This window comes from Salvelinus fontinalis, chromosome 2 (assembly GCF_029448725.1).
Source record: "Salvelinus fontinalis isolate EN_2023a chromosome 2, ASM2944872v1, whole genome shotgun sequence".
NCBI lineage: Eukaryota > Metazoa > Chordata > Actinopteri > Salmoniformes > Salmonidae > Salvelinus > Salvelinus fontinalis.
In genome coordinates, this window is record NC_074666.1 from 78,231,647 (window position 1) to 78,252,754 (window position 21,108).

Genomic DNA, 21,108 nt, shown 5'->3' on the forward strand with positions numbered 1-21,108 from the left:
AGCCCTCCATGTGCTCGCCAGAGGTAGCCTGACTGCCATTAGGTACCGAGATGAGATCCTCAGACCACTTGTGAGACCATATGCTGACACATGCACATTTGTGGCCTGCTGGAGGTCATTTTGCAGGGCTCTGGCAGTGCACCTCCTTGCACTAAGGCGGAGGTACCGGTCCTGCTGCTGAGTTGTTGCCCTCCTACGGCCTCCTCCACATCTCCTGATGTACTGGCCTGTCTCCTGGTAGCGCCTGCATGCTCTGGACACTACGCTGACAGACACAGCAAACCTTTTTGCCACAGTTCGCATTGATGTGCCATCCTGGATGAACTGCACTACCTGAGCCACTTGTGTGGGTTGTAGACTCCATCTCATGCTACCATTAGAGTGAGAGCACTGCCAGCATTCAAAAGTGACCAAAACATCAGCCAGGAAGCATAGGAACTGAGAAGTGGTCTGTGGTCACCACCTGCAGAATCACTCCTGTTTTGGGGGGGTGTCTTGCTAATTGCCTATAATTTCCACCTTTTGTCTATTCCATTTGCACAACAGCATGTGAAATTTATTGTCAATCAGTGTTGCTTCCTAAGTGGACAGTTTGATTTCACAGAAGTGTGATTGACTTGGAGTTACATTGTGTTGTTTAAGTGTTCCCTTTATTTTTTTGAGCAGTGTAGTTGCACGTGACATGAAAACGGCTAATAGGGCAAACCCTTAAACCTAGCATATATTAGCTAGCTCCAGTACTAGGTCTGTAAAGGCACTATGTTGCATGTGTATATAGCCAACCTGGCTAAGTGGGTTATGTAACTAAGTCCTTCTGGGAAATGAGCTAGAGGTGTAGAGTGCCGCGGCCCCTCCGGATGTCTACTTTTTCCATCAGGCCAGAGTTGAAATGACTGTTTTATGTTAAGTAGGGTGTGATTTTAGATGGTTTATGGTTCACCCAACTGGATGCTTGTCACTGGGGTTGGTTTACAACTATGAAATGGCACAGGGTGTGGAATTCCAGTTGAAAAGTGTACAATGTATTTGTATGTGAGTATGTAAATGCATGGTGTGTGTGTGCGCTCTCACCAGAGATCTCGATGGCTCTCTTTTTGAAGGTGCTTATCACTGTCCCGTCCTTCCTCCTCAGCAGAGGACTGCTCCGCCTCTCAGCTACCTTCTGTTTTAACCGCGAACGCACCTTCAGATTGGGCTCTGAGGCTGTCGGAGAGACAGGCGAGAGAGAGAGCGGCGATAGGAGAGAAAGCGATAGGAGAGAAAGCGATAGGGGGGCGAGAGAAAGCGATAGGGGCGCGAGAGAAAGCGATAGGGGCGCGAGAGAAAGCGATAGGGGCGCGAGAGAAAGCGATAGGGGCGCGAGAGAAAGCGATAGGGGAGCGAGAGAAAGCGATAGGGGAGCGAGAGAAAGCGATAGGGGGGGCGAGAGAAAGCGATAGGGGGGGCGAGAGAAAGCGATAGGGGGGGCGAGAGAAAGCGATAGGGGGGCGAGAGAAAGCGATAGGGGGGCGAGAGAAAGCGATAGGGGGGCGAGAGAAAGCGATAGGGGGGCGAGAGAAAGCGATAGGGGGGCGAGAGAAAGCGATAAGAGAGAGAAAGCGATAAGAGAGAGAGAAAGCGATAAGAGAGAGAGAAAGCGATAAGAGAGAGAGAAAGCGATAAGAGAGAGAGAGTGAGATAAGAGAGAGAGAGAGTGTAGTAAGTTTAAATAAAAGACATACAACAGAAACCATAAACGAGCAACAGCTCATATCCAAAAGTACTATGGACGGCTCCAAATGGGGCTATTTATACATCTTATTGACTGGGGACACTAAGACTGAAATAAATGTCCATTTGCAACTAACCCCTCTTTCACACAACTGCTTTTTCAGCCCATTGTTGATGCAATGAACGACAGACCAAATTAGACTAATGGAAGTAAATAAAACAGAGGGATTGGACCCCAGGAAGAATACCTGCTGCTTTGGCAAAAGCTAATGGGGATCCAAATGAACCCATATGGAGGGAGGGGGAAAAAATAGGAATTGGGGTAATTAAGCAAAAGCCCCAGGTTTCATTTAATTAGCCTCCAATAGTGGTGCTTTCCACTGGACGCCATACATTCACACTCCCCCCACATATGTAGACCAGCCAAGACCTTCAGCCCTGATAACATCATGGGCTTTAGTGTGGCTTTCATTTGATTAGAAATCAAAATGTTTGGGGTGAGGACGATCAGAGAGACTTAAGGTAAAATGAGCACGCACACACTCACAGTTATACCTTTGTCATAATTCCCAGTAAGCACAAGCTAACAAGTCTATGGAAACAATACCAAACAACAAGCAATATACTGTAATTACATCTAGATGCATGGGATCCTTCAGGAAATAGACACAGCAAGCATATATTTAAGCATGTGTTATGGGTCAGTTTCTCAGACCAAGATTAAGTTTACTGCTGGACTAAAACACGTTCATTGGAAAGTCTCCAATCTCCATTTAGTGAACCACCCCACTCCATCGGCTTGTCTGTGGGTGGGCTTAATTATCTACATGAGTGAGTGTGTATGTATGTAGCTATTGCCCACCAGTCTTCACCAACACTGCTGCCGTGGTGACTCATACCAGAAAAGGAGAAACACTAAATGCACACACACACGGGTAGGTGCCTCAAAGTAATGCAGACATGCAACCACATACACACAGTGCATCCACTCACCAGTCTTCCGGAGAGGGAAATCGTCCCTGCCCTCGTAGGACCCCAGTAGCGGGGGCAGTTTGTAGGAGGGCGGCGTTCCCGGACTGTTACTCTGGGGGGGGGAGTTGGGGTCCAGAGATGTGTGGTGGGCTCCCCTGATGAAGCCATAACAACAGGTCAGATACCAGAATCAGTTGATACTACTTGTGATGTAGACAAGACATTCGCTGACTAGATTAAAGCCTCTTTATCCATTTGGCATGACCCTGAGGAAGGTAAACAAGACATACCACTCTCTGGAGTTCCAAGTATTTGTAACAGTTCACTCCAGGTCAATGCATCAGTGTAGGAGCTCTGAGTCCTAGCTAAGGTATAGCCCTTCCTCCATATTCATTAACCATTAACTTCCATGGCTCTTGGCCAGTCTGCCAGCCTCAGCACTCAAATTAGATGTTGATGGTTAGGCTCACCAGCATTTCTGGGGGAAGGAATGGTTTAGTCCGCCAGGTGTGCCAGGCTCTTTTTTGCTCAGAAGGAACTCCTGGAGCTTCAGCTTCACCTCCGTACTGGCAATGGCACCTTCCGGAACAAACCATCACAACAAAGTTATTATAACTCTAACAAAGACCAACAGCTATGGAGTAGGAGGATCTAAACTCGAGCAATAACAGCAGCACTGTATCACTCTAAGTAAAAGCGTGATTGAAATATACAGTAGATATGTCATCTGTAGTTACTTCCTGAAAGCTCCTCATACACCAGATATATACTGCTCAGTGTGTGACCTCTGTACTACTCACTCTCTTTGCCCTTCTCCTTGTTGCGTAGCATGAGGAGCTGCTGCTCCAGCCTCTGTTTCTCCAGCTCCTCATGCCTCTGTTGCTCCAGCTTCCTCTTCTGCTCCAGCTCCTGCTGCCGCTTGGCCGCCAGGATCTCCTGCTGCTGCTGCAGGGACGCCAGGGGGAACGAAAGCCAGAGAGAGGGGATGTCAAATGAAGCTCAAACTGACTCCCTGAAACTGACCGGTCCAGTGGCGTGTGGCTAAAGACGTTTCTAACCCCACCTCTTGCCCCTCCACCCACCAGCCTTCCTAAAGCGTATCCCCGTTACCTTCAGGTGCTCCTGCAGCTGAACCTCATGCTGGCGTGTCAGCACCTCATGCTGCTTCTGGAACTCAGCGAAGAGAAGTTGTTTCTGAAGCTCCTGCTGCTGCTTGAGGAGGAGCAGTTCATGCTGCAGTTGCTGCTCCCTCATGGCTGGGTCCACCCCTCCACCCAGGGGTCCCAGCCTGGGATCTGTCCTCAGGTCCACGGGACCGCCGCCACCTCCAACACCCTGCTCACTGCCGCCCACAGGGCTCTGCATCCCCGAGGGGAGAGTTGTCTTCACCTCCACAGCTAGATGGAGGAAGGGGTGGAGAGCAGAGAGAGTGGGAAGGAGACAGAAGGAAATTAAGAGTAAAGGAGGGCAAAAAGAGAGAAGCGAGGGAGACAGAATAAAAGGAGGGGAGCAGACAAATAAAATAGTTTGTTAAATGGTGGTCAAATAAAGACAAAGTACAACAGTTTAATATAGGCTTTTTCCCCCAATCAGAAACCAAACATCTTCATCAGATACTGCTGAAATGGTGAGGTTAAAGTTCAAGGGCTGAGAAGTAATTCCCTTTGATAGTCAAACTAAGCTAAATGTCATTTCTAACATAATAGATATGTATTTTAGCCATGCGGCTTGGCACAGATCTACTGTATCTCACTGAGTGAAGTCAACAAGGGCACACTGAGTAGGTTATAGAGACATTCATTGCAGTGACAACCAGTTTCTATAAGGACAAATATGTCCCATCTAATAGAGTGGCCTTGGCAACTGACCCGGTCCATCTTTCAGTGTATTACTGCTTTCAGAAAAATCAGACCAGGAGTTCAATAATGTTTGGCATGCTAGCTCTCTCTGGGGCCGTTGCATAACTCCACCGTGATGACAGAGTTCAGCGGAGTTGGACACACAACTGTCGTACAGTACACACATCAGGAGGAATAAAGTTTGGGGCCTGATCTTCTCTCTGCTGGCAAAAGTATGAAGGGTGCATGTTGTATTAAGAACACTTAGGAGAGTGTTTAAGTGTACAATTTTAAAAGTATGATTCCACAGAAGTGTGTGAGTGCTTATGTGGTTCCTGAACAATTCATCACAGAGTGTACGTTTATACAGTACATACTTCAATGACTGAAGGAGCATCTTGGAGTGCTTCCATGCGACTGTTAAAGTGTTACCCACAGAGTCATCACGTCATCAGCTGATGAATCAATCATGGTTTACTAGTTATTCATTTTGTATGGCGCATGTTATCGCCATGGATTACAAGGAATCTATCCGTCTGTATCACGCTAGGTAACTCTATACTAATGGGTCGGTGTATGCATTTTGCTCAATAGGAGACAGCATTGAACGGTAGGGATGGGAGCGGACCTTGCTAAAAATAGCCAGGGCGACAATCGATACAAAAAAAGAGGGCACACCATTACATAACCTGGGAGGACCACAGTAGGCAGGGCCGGGACGAGGGCAGAGCCAAGACCGGGACGAGGGCAGAGCCAAGACCGGGGCGAGGGCAGAGCCAAGACCGGGACGAGGGCAGAGCCAAGACCGGGACGAGGGCAGAGCCAAGACCGGGACGAGGGCAGAGCCAAGACCGGGACGAGGGCAGAGCCAAGGCCGGGACGAGGGCAGAGCCAAGGCCGGGACGAGGGCAGAGCCAAGACCGGGACGAGGGCAGAGCCAAGACCGGGACGAGGGCAGAGCCAAGACCGGGACGAGGGCAGAGCCAAGACCGGGACGAGGGCAGAGCCAAGACCGGGACGAGGGCAGAGCCAAGACCGGGACGAGGGCAGAGCCAAGACCGGGACGAGGGCAGAGCCAAGACCGGGACGAGGGCAGAGCCAAGACCGGGACGAGGGCAGAGCCAAGACCGGGACGAGGGCAGAGCCAAGACCGGGACGAGGGCAGAGCCAAGGCCGGGACGAGGGCAGAGCCAGGACACTCTACGACACTCCGGGAGCTTGGTCTCTGATACAATAAGCACAGAGCTGGCAACAACGCACAGCATCCTAAAGCCGCAAAGCCACTGGCAAGCGCTGCTGCCAAACAGTCAACCAAGCACAGCCACCTGGCAAGGGCCACTCTACGGTTTTCGACCTTCCCTTAAATCGGCAGGGAAATCAGGGATTGGAAGGAGCTATTGGGCTATTGTGTGCCCAAAGTTGGCTTCCAATGCACCTGACAGTTTCCACCATCCATTTGTTTCACCTTTCATTAACCCTAATTTCAATGGCCACAAGGCTTGACATTGGTGCAGGGTCAGAACTGAGTTGGACAAGACGCTGTAAGGTTTAACATCTCAAACAAATGCAGAAAAAAAAAACAACGGAAGAGATTAGTGGGCAGCCAGAAAAGCACTCAGTCTGCAACAATGGTCAAGGGTAAAGAGGATGACTGCCGCCCATGCATTGGTGGATGTAGAGTATTTGATCCCAGCTGCAGGCTAGGACCTAATGAGAAGGCACCGATTCCGTGTCACAGATGGTTAAGTCACTCAGTGACCAGATAATGAGAGAGAAGAGATAGGCTAACTCCTGTGGAAAAAATAAAATGGGAGACTGAGGGAGCAGCTAGCACTAGCTGAAAAGCACAAGCACTGCTTCGTGAGTTTGATTCTGAATGCAACGGCATCTATGAGTGGACCTCTAAACCCAGAGAACTAAACCAGTTATTTTTCAAAGTTGCATGTCGTTAAAGATATATATAAAACATATTTCTTTTAAATTAAAAAGTAATCCAGGGTCAGATAAGGCTGGGAATTGCCAGGGACATTCACAACACTTAGGTGCCGATATGTATTGTGATTCTCACGATATAGATATATATGATACTGTGATTTTATTGCGATTTGACGTTCCAAACATAATGCTCACTCATGGTTTAATCTTAGATTAGACCTAATCTAGAGTTTGTAACTAGGTTTATAATTAAGCAGATGTTTTGCACCATTTATTTTTTAAAGACTAAATTAGTAAATCACTAAATTACAGGTGTGTTCATAAATTCAATCTGGAGTGCCAGAGTATGCACTCTGGGCAATCATGAATTCAGAGCGTTTCACTCTCGGAGCATCCAGAGTGCACACTGGACACTCTGGCCGAGGAGTAGGGTTGATCCAAGCGTTCTGACCTCACAACGGCACTCAAGCACCCAAGCTAACTGGCTAATGTTGGCTAGCTACTTCCAGACACAAATGCGAGAACACCTCTGACCATTTTACTCGCCCTAGCAGAGCTGGTTAGGCTGCTTTCATGTTATCTAAAGCGTTGGTGACTATGTGCTGCTGGCAACAATTTAATTATGCTTTTCCCCCACGTTTACAGACAGGCTATATTCAACGGGTGTTGAGTCTGTAAATTCATCAGTTATTCTGTGCTCTGGCACACTCAGACAAGTGCTCTGCTTCCGCAGGGCAGCTCTCTACTCTTTAATATTTTTACCAATGACCTGCCACTGGCATTAAACAAAGCATGTGTGTCCATGTATGCTGATGATGAGTCAACCATATACGCATCAGCAACCACAGCTAATGAAGTCACTGAAACATTTGCAGTCTGAGTTGCAGTCTGTTTTGGAATGGGTGGCCAGTAATAAACTGGTCCTGAACATCTCTAAAACTAGGAGGATTATACACTGCTCAAAAAAATAAAGGGAACACTTAAACAACACAATGTAACTCCAAGTCAATCACACTTCTGTGAAATCAAACTGTCCACTTAGGAAGCAACACTGATTGACAATAAATTTCACATGCTGTTGTGCAAATGGAATAGACTACAGGTGGAAATTATAGGCAATTAGCAAGACACCCCCAAAAAAGGAGTGATTCTGCAGGTGGTGACCACAAACCACTTCTCAGTTCCTATGCTTCCTGGCTGATGTTTTTGTCACTTTTGAATGCTGGCGGTGCTCTCACTCTAGTGGTAGCATGAGACGGAGTCTACAACCCACACAAGTGGCTCAGGTAGTGCAGTTCATCCAGGATGGCACATCAATGCGAGCTGTGGCAAAAAGGTTTGCTGTGTCTGCCAGCGTAGTGTCCAGAGCATGGAGGCGCTACCAGGAGACAGCCCAGTACATCAGGAGACGTGGAGGAGGCCGTAGGAGGGCAACAACCCAGCAGCAGGACCGCTACCTCCGCCTTTGTGCAAGGAGGTGCACTGCCAGAGCCCTGCAAAATGACCTCCAGCAGGCCACAAATGTGCATGTGTCTGCTCAAACGGTCAGAAACAGACTCCATGAGGGTGGTATGAGGGCCCGACGTCCACGGGTGGGGGTTGTGCTTACAGCCCAACACCGTGCAGGACGTTTGGCATTTGCCAGAGAACACCAAGATTGGCAAATTCGCCACTGGCGCCCTGTGACCTTCACAGATGAAAGCAGGTTCACACTGAGCACATGAGCACATGTGACAGACGTGACAGAGTCTGGAGACGCCGTGGAGAACGTTCTGCTGCCTGCAACATCCTCCAGCATGACCGGTTTGGCGATGGGTCAGTCACGGTGTGGGGTGACATTTCTTTGTGGGGCCGCACAGCCCTCCATGTGCTCGCCAGAGGTAGCCTGACTGCCATTAGGTACCGAGATGAGATCCTCAGACCCCTTGTGAGACCATATGCTGACACATGCACATTTGTGGCCTGCTGGACGTCATTTTGCAGGGCTCTGGCAGTGCACCTCCTTGCACAAAGGCGGAGGTAGCGGTCCTGCTGCTGGGTTGTTGCCCTCCTACGGCCTCCTCCTCGTCTCCTGATGTACTGGGCTGTCTCCTGGTAGCGCCTCCATGCTCTGGACACTACGCTGACAGACACAGCAAACCTTCTTGCCACAGCTCGCATTAATGTGCCATCCTGGATGAACTGCACTACCTGAGCCACTTGTGTGGGTTGTAGACTCCGTCTCATGCTACCACTAGAGTGAGAGCACCGCCAGCATTCAAAAGTGACCAAAACATCAGCCAGGAAGCATAGGAACTGAGAAGTGGTCTGTGGTCACCACCTGCAGAATCACTCCTTTTTTGGGGGTGTCTTGCTAATTGCCTATAATTTCCACCTTTTGTCTATTCCATTTGCACAACAGCATGTGAAATTTATTGTCAATCAGTGTTGCTTCCTAAGTGGACAGTTTGATTTCACAGAAGTGTGATTGACTTGGAGTTACATTGTGTTGTTTAAGTGTTCCCTTTATTTTTTTGAGCAGTGTATTTGGTACAAATCATTCCTTAAGTGCTAGACCTCAGCTGAATCTGGTAATGAATGGTGTGGCTGTTGAACAAGTTGAAGAGGCTAAATTACTTTGTGTTACCTTAGATTGTAAACTGTCATGGTCAAAACATATAAATTCAATGGTTGCAAAGATGGGGAGAGGTCTAGCTGTAATAAAAGAGATGCTCTGCTTTTTTGACACCACACTCCAAAAAGCAAGTTCTCAGGTTCTAGTTTTGCCTAATCTTAATTATTGTCCAGTCGTGTGGTCCAGTGCTGCAAGGAAAGATCTAGTTAAGCTGCAGCTGGCCCACATTTTTGCTCTTAATTGTAATCAGAGGGCTGATAAAAATACTATGCATGTCAGTCTCTCTTGGCTAAGAGTTGAGACTGACCGCATAACTTATTTTTATAAGAAACATTAATGTGTTGAAAATCCCAAATTGTTTGCATAGTCAACTTACAAAGCTCTGACACACACACAGACTTATCCCACCAGACATCTTTTCATAGTCCCCAAATCCAGAACAAATTCAAGAAAACATACAGTATTATATAGAGCCCTTACATTGCATGGAACTTCCATCTCATATTGCTCAAATAAACAGCAAACCTAGTTTCAAAAAACAGAAAGCAACACCTCCCGGCAGAACACCTCACCCATATCTGACCTAGATAGTTTGTGTGTATGCATTGATATGTAGGCTACGTGTGCCTTTTTAAAATAATGTATGTTGTTCTGTCCTTGAGCTGTTCTTGTCTAATGATGTTCTGCATTATGTCATTCTGTATTATGTTTCATGTTTTGTGTGGACCACAGGAAGAGTAGCTGCTGCTTTTGCAACAGCTAATAAGGATCCTAATAAAATACCAAAAAAAGATACCAGATAGCCTGAGTGAATTTATGAACGTACTCTATGACCAGTGACACGTGTCAATGGATTTACCATAGCAATATGTTCAAATTCTATTTCTACAAAAACAAACCAGCACTGGTCATTGCTAGTTTGTTAGCTAGCAAGCAAAGTGAGTTTTCACTTCAGGCTAATGATTAAATACATTTTTAACATTTCCATTTGACACTTTAGTCATTTAGGTGACGTTCTTATCCAGAGCGACTGCATGTGTTTTAAGTGCCTTGCTCATGTGCACAGACAGATTTTTCATCTAGTCGACTCGGGATACTGGCCCAATGCTCATAACAGCTAGACTACCTGCCACAGTCAAAGAGTGAGCCAGCTAGTTAAGTTATACAAACATGATATAAAATGTATCACACTGAAAATAAAGCACATACACTGACATTTGATTAACTTAACCTTCTCCTGTGGTAGTTTTGATTGAACTTTTTTTAACTCCTTAAACTAAGTTTAACATTTATTTTAAAACAATGGAGCAACATTAAATTTGATCTTGTTTTAAAGTCCAAATTAAACTTAGTTTAGAAGGATTAAATGTAACTATGATTAATTTAAAACTAGGTTGAAAAACTTTACAAGATTAAATGATAAACCTTGATTTAAGCCAGTTTAAGAGTTAATCCATGTTGGTGCAGCCCACCCTTACAACTGCTGCAGATAGCAGAGAGCATGAGTAAACTAATTTTGATCAGTCAGTGCTGAAAACATGTTAGATCACTATTTAAGATGGAAAACAAGCTATAGGATAAATAAATACCTGCATTTTGGCACAGGTAGAAATATTGATATAATATATTGTCCAAAAATAATATTGCGATATGTAACTAACACTACTACCCCCTCCCCCCCCCCATATCACTAGGGCGAATCTGTTTACTACATCATCTCAGGTGACCGTGTTTTTTGGTCTTTGCCAAGGGCAGCTGCAACAGCATGCTTTGAAACTCTGCTACATTTCAGCCAATTTTTCTGTATCAATGTAAGTAAGCCTGCCCCGGAACTGAACCTTCCCCATTGTCCTTCATTCCACCTCGTCTCCCTTTTTTCCTCTCCATCACCACCTCCTTTCCTCTTGCTCTCCCCCAGGTGATTGCTGAGTAGGGTAGCTATGCCAGGCTGGATGATAAATGAGTAGGTATAACTGTGCTTCAGAGGGAGGCCTTTGTCAAAATGCATAAACGAATGATTTCGGGTGCGAAAACAAATACTTAAATCTGTGTTTTTTTTGGTTCTGCAAGCAATTCAGTCCTAAGTCAGCAACTACCCATAAAGATTGTAAAAATGGTAATGCAGGGGAAATAAAATGGATATCGATAACGGTAAAGTGGAATAACAGTTGTAAATCACAATAGCAGCTTGCCTCTAGTATTTAAGGCCACATAGAGGCTTAGGGGTTGGGGGATTAGGCCTCCGAGGTAGACCAGAGAATAGCATACTTGCAACTTAATATTTGGTATACTCAGTGTACATTCACATTGTATGTCACAGCATTAGGAAGGATTTTCACCTTAGAGCTTGCTGATTGGAGCGTGCAGAGTTAACCAACAGGGTAATGATCCAATAGCTCTGTTGGAGGTCTGGCGGAAGCTTTCGGCTTACTCCAAATAAGATTACTATCCTTTATCAGTCGGCTTCTAAATTTAACCTTCCAGACAATTGTGTCGGCCATTTGACATCATTTCGTCCCTTTCTTAAGTCGCCAGGAAGACTTTGGATGTTGGGTGCCAGCCAACCAAATGAGCTTAACATAGATCACCCAAAACACCTCAGTCAAAGAGAATATGGGGGAGAAGGCATTGAATGAATGAGCCAAAGGGAGCGTGCCTATTGCGATGTACCAGGTATTACAAATAGTCACGAGGCCTTCCGTTCAAAAAACTACTTACAAATCTGAAATCTGTATGTCAATAATGACTTGTAAAAGCCATCAATGGTGCTCAATCAATCAACGCTCTCGTTGGTTGGCCCTTGCTTCATACTCGTCGCCAAACCCACTGCCTGTAGGTTATCTACAAGTCTATGCTAGGTAAAGCCCCGCCTTATCTCAGCTCACTGGTCACCATAGCAGCACCCACTCGTAGCATGCGCTCCAGCAGGTATATCTCACTGGTCACCCCCAAAGCCAATTCCTCTTTTGGTCGCCTTTCCTTCCAATTCTCTGCTGCCAATGGCTGGAACAAACTGCAAAAATCACTGAAGCTGGAGACTCATATCCTCCTCACTAACTTTAAGCATCAGCTGTCAGAGCAGCTCACTGCACATAGATGGGTTGTTTACAGATGGGCTATCTACCTCATCCCCAAACTGTATTTATTTATCTTGCTCCTTTGCACCCCAGTATCTCTACTTGCACATCTACCATTCCAGTGTTTAATTGCTATATTGTAATTACTTCACCACCATGGCCTATTTATTGCCTTAACTCCCTAAACTTACCTCATTTGCACTCACTGTAAATAGACTTTTTGTTTTCTGTTTTTCTACTGTATTATTGACTGTATGTTTTGTTTATTCCATGTGTAACTCTGTTGTATGTGTCGAATTGCTTTGCTTTATCTTGGCCAGGTCGCAGTTGCAAATGAGAACTTGTTCTCAACTAGCCTACCTGGTTAAATAAAGGTGAAATTAAAAAATGTAAAATCACACCAACATTGGTGTGACATGATTGTGCCACTGACAACAACCAGAGGTATTGGGCTCCTTTGCAGTGTTAAAATCCTCAATGAATTTGTAGACACACAAAATATTTAATAACACTGTCTGGCTGTGAATTGTGCATTCAAAGGAAGAGTTTGGTGTTGCCTCCTCCACTCTGTTTCGAGACAGTGAGCAGAGGGATTCTGAGGAATGATACTTTTGATGATCGGCCCAAATTATCAAACCAGGGAACAGCCGCCAGGAGAACTCACAGGGGAGTTGCATCGGAGGTGGAAGGAACTACCATCAGTCCCATAGCAAATCAGCTATGTGCCAAACAGGTGTGGCTTTAACTCTGCAGCAAGAAAAATACAGCAACACTTTCTATGAGGCGCTACATGGTTAATTATAGATGAATAATACATTTCTTCCTAGCCCAATTGATTATCGAGGTGATAACATGCTTGAGGCGTTAATTTCTCACCCAAGAACTCCACCACCTTGTCCTAGACAGACGGTTGCTAAACTTCTGGGCTCAACTTTGGTTCAGAAGTCTACTTCAAAAGAAACAAACCAGACAAAAGTGAAGGGAAGTGAAAGATAACAGGAACCAACAGACTATTTTTAGTCAGAAATGGGACGTTAAATGTCACACAGTTTGAACAGCCAGAGAAAAAATAAAAATAATATGGCCTCTTTAAATGAGGCAAAAAGTTGCTTGTAAAATCCTTGGCACTGTTTTTGTGTTGACAGGAAAAGAGAGGGTGGGAGGGAGGAGGCTAGGGCAGAGGAGAGGAGGAACAGCCCAGTCATCTGGGTGAAGCTGTTGGTGGCCCTGTGATTAGTGAGGACTTGGGCCAGCCAGGAGGTGGCTGAGAGGCTGAGTGACATGGAGACAATGCCAAATGTATTTCCAGGTCCCTAAGAACTATATTTGTGGCCATATCCAATTAAACCACAGTGACGAGACACACTGAAATGGATGCAATTTGACTGTCTGCAGACATCACCAATGAAAATGCACACACACACACACTTTAAGGACATGGTCTGTGATTAAGCAATCCATTTATAAATATTATGACAAAAACAACTACTGGCCTTCCTGCAACACCCCCTATCCTGCAACAGTATCCACCAGGAATTGTTTAAGTTACGCTTGTGCTCACCGTAATCTATTTTTTTTTTTTTTTATCACAATTCCTCTAAAAATTCTATGATCTAACCAGAGACGTATTGTAATTTCTAAGTTTGTTGTAACTAAGCTCTATTCTTTGCCACACGAGTTGAAGGGGGTTCACCTAGGGGGTCATGATAGAGGCTGTACCAAATGTTTGATGTATTATAATAATTGATTATGCTTATGTTGTATTAGTAGAATGGGAGGGGTTATAAGACCCTGCCCTCCTGACATTTATAGGGTCCTAGACTACAGATTAACAGTATATATTCATTATAGAGGTTTAGCATTGTTCCACAGTTGTTTTCTGGTCTCTTTGACTCTTATAAAGAGACCCCTCTGAGAAATGTGTGACTGTGAAGACAGAACTCTGCAGGGGAGTGTAAGAGATAAGAGATTAGTTAGACATTCCACTATAAATCAACTTGGACATTTACTGCTAAGCTTTTAGATAGCTATATAAAACAAGAGTTTTAGTGGTGAGTAGGCATGGTTTTGGTCTCATGAGTAAAAGATAATGATGTAGGCATTGACAACACAAGGGCTGGACGTTGGGTTTAATAAAATGGGACCTTTTCTTTGATGCAGAACTTACTCGGAAACATGCGTTATGTTCCTGTTGTCAACTTCTGTCTGCAATTGCATTAATAAAGGTTTTTGAATGGTTTAATTAAAGATAGTCATAATGCTAATTTCACCAATGAGACAATGATTGACAAGGAACAAGGAAACGAACCCCAACAGAGTCCTTAAACAATAATTAAAGAAGGCAAGGAGGATGCACTTGGAGAAACAGATACCCCTGAATTTAAAGTATACAACAACAAAAAAACATTAGTGTTAGCAACCTGACAAGATGAAAATAGAGGCAAGGGGGGGGGGACTTCCTCGTTAAAAATAAACTAAGGTATTGCATAACACTTGTGTGGGGTTTCAAAGCAGAAACAGAGGAAGAGGTGGGAGGGACATTTCTGGGCAAGGAAGCCAACTAGGCCTAATCAATGAAAGGGTAGATAACCTGGGGGAGGGCCAGGTAACAGCACTCAAATTTACTCCGATTATATTTCACTCCATAGATTACAGTAACCACCTGGAAAAGAGAGTCTAAAAATAGCACTCCCCCTGCCTCTCCCCCCGTGATGATGGCTGTTTGCATAAAGGGTATATTATATACACACACGTTAGAGGGAGATGGAGAAAGAGTACGCAGGATTTAGGGCTAGTTCAATGTTTTAACTTGGCTAAAGTCCTGTATCTAGTCTGTGATAAAAATCAAAACATACTGTATTCACTCAGTGTCCCTGCTTTTGCCAACAGGCAACACGAGTAGGCCTGATATTGAAACTATGCTCAACACTCTTACGACTGATGAGAGGCCTTACAGTGCAGTGCAATTGACTGAATAAAAATGTATATTTAAATGCTTTATTTTGTGTGCCATCATTGAGGAGAGGAAGACCAGTAGATGGCTGTGCTGGTTTGCCACAGCCTTTATGTACGACAACCAAAGTTTTCCCAATTAAGACAAAGATCCATCTCCCAAGGGAGTATTATGGCTTACACACTCCACTGCGAGCTTTGTGTCGCCTAATTATGCCAGCCACTCCCTCTCTTCAAAGCCGTTAGTTATACGAGACGCTGTCACACAAAGGCATGGATTGTGCCTCCTCTGCCCATTTTTCCTCCAATAACGTGGAGGATGTGAGTCTTCTGGAGAGAGGGCCAGAGGAAATCTTTCTTCCTTATCAAATGATCACATTAATTAGGCCCTAGCCAGACAAGGATGGAGGAGAGGAGAGCATAGCAGGAGAACAATAAGGGTGAAATGAGTTTGACATCCAGGGTGCCCCCGTGTCCCCTGTTCAGTTTGTCAGACTTCTTTGATACATCCAATCAACAACCAAAGTATCAATGAGATCATTTTGTTGCCATCATGAATTTTGCAAGCCATTAAATTCAGCCAATAGACGAGCACGCTGCTGCTAAGCGGATGCACCAGCATTTTAGACTCCAGGGGGATCTAGTGGGAACCCCTGCTGTGTTTGACATTGGCAATTTTATTTAACTAGGCAAGTCAGTTAAGAACAAATTCTTATTTACAATGATGACCTACCCCGGCCAAACCCTACCAACGCTGTGCCAATTGTGCACCGCCCTATGGGACTCCCAATCACAGCAGATTGTGATACAATCTGGAACCAGGGTCTGTAGTGGCTTAGACCACTGCGCCACTCAGGAGCCCCAATTAATATGTCAGTAAGTAAAAAGTGTCTTTTGGTCTTCTTATAAAAGGCTTCAATTAGTTTCAAGTTGTGGCTTGTCATGCAATAAGTACGTACATTTTCAATTGATACTGTATATTTTCCTTCAGAGGAACCCCTTTGTTTTCCCTGTCATCCATCAAAATGGCTGCACCATTGTATAGCCTACATTTGCTTCTGGGCTTCTATCTATCTATAGCTAGAGCCAATGGCACTCTCCCTACACCTGCAACCCTTTCCTTCTCCATTTTCAGAGCACCCCGACCCTCATCTCTCCCTCTTCATTTTCTCTCTCGCTCCCAGCAGAGATTAGACACAAGCAGTGACAGAACAAAGTCTGCCTGCGAAAAATGTCGGTTATAAATAACCCTGGATTAATAATGCACTGAGAAGGGGTAGCACAGCGCGCTTTTAAAAGCGCACGCTTCTATTTGGGGTTTTTCCAAATTTTTGATTGCTGCTCGCTCTGTAGCTTCCAGCTCATCCCTGCTATCTTCGTCTTGGATGCGGATGTTGCAGAGGCAGCTACAAAGGGAATATGGCGTTCCCTTGCAGAGTACAGGCTTTGATCTAGCTAGATCTGTATATGTGGAAAACACATTAAAGAGGGACTGCCCCTAAAAATCAACTAATCCCTTTGAAAAGTCAGAAACATTTATTCCAGTGTCAAAATTGACTACAAAGTGTAAATAGGTTAACTTGGTCATAAAATCAGTCTTGTTTGAAACCTGAGTGCGTCACAACGAGTAAATGAAGGTTGGGTTTGAATTACAATTGTCAACAGATCATGCCCACTTTTGCCAAGCGCCAAGTACAAAACACCCGCCGCCCACTTCTCTTCCCTTCATTGAATGCCGCTCCATTGTTTCATCACCCCCAACACGTTCAAAGGATCACGTGTCCTATATACGGCTAGAACATGCATCCACAGCCAAAGATCTATGGTTTGCATGCCCTGCCGAAGGAACCTAGCTAGTATGTGGAATAGGCGCTTGGAGTTCGTCAGTCCCCAAGTATGCACCAGTAACGCTAGGTTGATTGGTTATACTCACGATAGAGGTCGACCGATTATGATTTTTCAACGCCGATACCGATTACTGGAGGACCCACAAAAAAAAACCCGCTACCGATTAAAAATCGCCCGATTTTTTGTTGTTGTAATAATGACAATTACAACAATACTAAATTAACACTTATTTTAACTTAATACATCAATAAAATCAATTAGGCCTCAAATAAATAATGAAACGTGTTCAATTTGGTTTAAATAATGCAAAAACAGTTGGAGAATTAAGTAAAAGTGCAATATGTGTCATGTAAAAAAAGTTCCTTGCTCAGAACATGAGAACATATGAAAGCTGGTGATTCCTTTTAACATGAGTCTTCAATATCCCCAGGTAAGAAGTTTTAGGTTGTTTTATTTGTATTTATTTAACCAGGAAGGGCTCATTGAGATTTAAAATCTCTTTTTCAAGAGCGTCCTGGCCAAGATAGGCAGCACCAAGTCATTACAAAAATTACAGACAGACAACATGAAAAACTACAAGTAATCTAGTAAAAACCATTGAATTTACAAGCGTATAACAAAATAAAAAACAGCAAATTAAAAACATTGAAAGGTCAGGGAATCAGCCTCAAAATCCTTCATCAGTGATTTAAAAACACCAAATCGGGACAAGTTCTTCTAGTTTAAAATTATTTTGTAAGGTGTTCCAAGACTATGGCGCAGAGTACATAAAAGCCCTTTTACCAAATTCAGTTCGGACATTTGGAACAGTTAGCAGGATAAAGTCCAGCGAACAAAGAGAGTACCCACCACATTTCTGAACAATAAAAATGCACAAATAAAAAGGTAGTAAACCCAAAATGGCTTTGTAAATAAAAGTATACCAGTGACTGGGCCTACGAGTGACTAGAGAAGGCCAGCCAACCCTGGTATACAAAGTGCAGTGGTGCGTAAGGGTTTTGCAGTTTAAAATAAATATCAATGCTCCATGGTAAAGAGAGTGTCAATTGATCTCAAACACTGAGCGGAAGCATTCATATATAAAATATCCCCATAGTCTAGTAAAGGTATAAATGTAGCTGATACTAGCCTCCTTCTGGCTTCAAAAGAAAAAACAGGCCTTATTCCTAAAATAAAATCCCAATTTCAGCTTCAATTTTTTTGTAAGTTGTTGAAAATGCAATTTAAAAGAGAGGCCGTCATCAATTAGAATTCCAATATATTTATATGAGGTAACATATATAGGACTATTTCTCTCTATACCATTTGTATTTCATAGACCTTTGACTATTGTATGTTCTCAGAGGCACTATAGCATTGCCAGCCTAATCTCGGGAGTTGATAGGCTTGAAGTCAAACGGAGGAAAGCGTGGTTTGAATGAATGCTTACGAGCCTGCTGCTGCCTAACACCACTCAGTCAGACTGCTCTATCAAATCATAGACTTAATTATAATATAAACATACAGAAATATGAGCCTTAGGTCATTAATATGGTCAAATCCGAAACTATCATTTCGAAAACAAAACTTTTATTCTTTCAGTGAAATACGGAACTGTTACGTATTTTATCAAACGGGTGGCAACCCTAAGTCTAAATATTGCACAATGTTATGTCATAATTATGTAAAATTCTGGAAAATTAATTACGGTCTCTGTTAGGAAGAAATGGTCTTCACACAGTTCGCAACGAGCCAGGCGACCCAAACTGCTGCATATACCCTGACTCTGCTTACACTGAACGCAAGAGAAGTGACAATTTCAGTCACCGCATTGATTATATGCAACGCACGACAAGCTAGTTAAACTACTAATATCGTCAACCACGTGTAGTTAACTAGTGATTGTGAAGATTTTTTATAAGATAAATTTAATGCTAGCTAGCAACTTACCATGGCTCCTTGCTGCCTGCACTCACGTAACAGGTGGTCAGCCTGCCACGCAGTCTCCTCGTGGACTGCAATATAATCAGCTTCCAAAAATAACAATTACCGATTGCTATGAAAACTTGAAAATCAGCCTTAAATCAGCCATGCCGATTAATCGGTCGACCTCTACCCTTGACATATTCCACATTTTGTTGTGTTACAGCCTGAATTACACAATATCAATACACAATTACACAATATCCCATAACGACTAAGTGAAAACGTGTTTTCAGAAATGTTTGCAAATTTAAATAACTATTCACACTGAGTCAATACATGTTAGAATCCCCTTTAGCAGTGATTACAGCTACGAGTCTTTCTGGGTAAGTCTGTCCATTACTATTATTTTCTAAATTCTTCAAGCTCTGTCAAATTAGTTGTTGATCATTGCTAGACAACCATTTCAAGTCTTGCCATAGATTTTCAAGCAGATAAGTCAAAACTGTAACCTGGCCACTCACCGTCTTCTTGGTAAGCAACACCAGTTTAGATTAGTCCTTGTTTCAGGTTATTGTCCTGCTGAAAGGTGAATTCATCTCCCAGTGTCTGGTGGAAAGCAAACAATCAGGTTTCCCTCTGATTCTGCTTGTGCTTAGCTCCATTCCTTTTTTATCCTGAAAAACTCCCCAGCCCTTAACGATTACAAGCATACCCATAACATGATGCAGCCACTACTATGCTTGGAAATATGGTGAGTGGTACTCAGTAATGTGTTGTATTGGATTTTGCCCCAAGCATAACACTTTGTTATCCGGATAAAAAGTGAATTGCTTTGCCACATTTTGTACAGTGTTACTTTAGTGCCTTGTTGCAAACAGGATGCATGTTTTAGAATATTTTTATTCTGTACATGCTTCCTTTTCTCTCTGTCAACTATACGTTAGTATTGTGGCGTAACTACAATTTGATCCATTCTCCGTTTTCTCCTATTACAGCCATTAAAAACTATAGAACTGTTTTAAAAAGTCACCATTGACCTCATGGTGAAATCCCTGAGCGGTTTCCTTCCTCGCCGGCAACTGAGTTAGGAGAACGCCTGTATCTCTGTAGTGACTGGTGTATTGATATCCATCCAAAGTGTAATTAATAATGTCACCATGCTCAAAGGGATATTCAATGTATGTTTATTTTTACCCATCTACCATTACGTGTCCTTTGCGAGGCATTGGAAAACCTCCCTGGTTTTTGCGGATTAATCTGTGTTTGAAATTCACTGCTCGACTGAGGGACCTTACAGACAATTGTATGTGTGGGGTACATAGATGAGGTATTCATTGAAAAATCATGTTAAACACAGATTGAGTCCATGCAATTTATGTGACAAATGTTTACTCCTGAACTTATTTAGGCTTGCCATAACAAAGGGGTTTAATACTTATTGACACAAGACATTTCAGCTATTCATTTAATTACATTTTTACAAAACATAATTCCACTTTGACATTATGGGGTATTGTGTGTAGGCCAGTGAAAAAAATTCTCAATTTTATACATTTTTTTATTCAGGCGCTAACACAAAATGTGGAAGAAGTCAAGGGGTGTGAATACTTTCTGAAGGCACAGTATGGGCTCCCGAGTGGCGCAGCGGTCTAAGGCATTGCATCTCAGTGCAAGACGAGCCACTACAGTCCCTGGTTCTAATCCAGGATGTATCACATCCGGCCATGATTGGGAGTCCCATAGGGCGGCGGCCGTCATTGTAAATAAGAATTTGTTCTTAACTGTCTTGCCTAGTTAAATAAAGGGTAAATAAAAAAAAAAAAATTACACCTAGGCACCTGATCTGAGCCATAAGGGAGACTAGGCATCTACCACTTTCATATTAGCGAGGGGGGGGGGGCAATGTAGCATGTTTTTTGTCCCCCCACTTTAGTTCTGAAATCACCGTCATCCACTAATTAACTTGTCATTTTTCCAGATTAAGTGTTTGAGCTAGTAATGTATCAATATTTATCATCTACAATTTAGCTATGACATACCCAATGAATATATAGCACAATTTTTGATTTCACCTCGTATCTCAAAATCAAATGGTTTTGACCATTTGGAAGTTTAGTGAGCTTCTTTTCGCCTCCTGCTTTGGCAATGCAGTGCACCTCGCAAGTGATTCCTCGTTATGAAATTAAGTTCATCCTGTATATCTAAAAACAAAAAGACCATATATACTGATAAAAAAAAAGAAACGACCAAATCTATT

At 43.6% G+C, this 21,108-nt stretch overlaps 1 protein-coding gene across 6 annotated transcripts in view; it reads right to left on the reverse strand.

The window, feature by feature from the left end:
• The window catches only part of LOC129827548 (histone deacetylase 5-like), a 107,434-nt gene that overhangs the window by 42,811 nt on the left and 43,515 nt on the right, over window positions 1-21,108 (reverse strand). For all 6 annotated transcript variants that reach the window (XM_055888535.1, XM_055888527.1, XM_055888500.1 and 3 more), the window contains 5 exons: window positions 3,793-4,079; window positions 3,483-3,627; window positions 3,153-3,261; window positions 2,704-2,837; window positions 1,072-1,203 (listed from right to left, as the gene is read on the reverse strand). In XM_055888535.1, coding sequence (XP_055744510.1) covers window positions 1,072-1,203; window positions 2,704-2,837; window positions 3,153-3,261; window positions 3,483-3,627; window positions 3,793-4,047 — 775 coding nt within the window. In that variant the 5' untranslated portion in view covers window positions 4,048-4,079. The remainder of the gene's footprint in view (window positions 1-1,071; window positions 1,204-2,703; window positions 2,838-3,152; window positions 3,262-3,482; window positions 3,628-3,792; window positions 4,080-21,108) is intronic.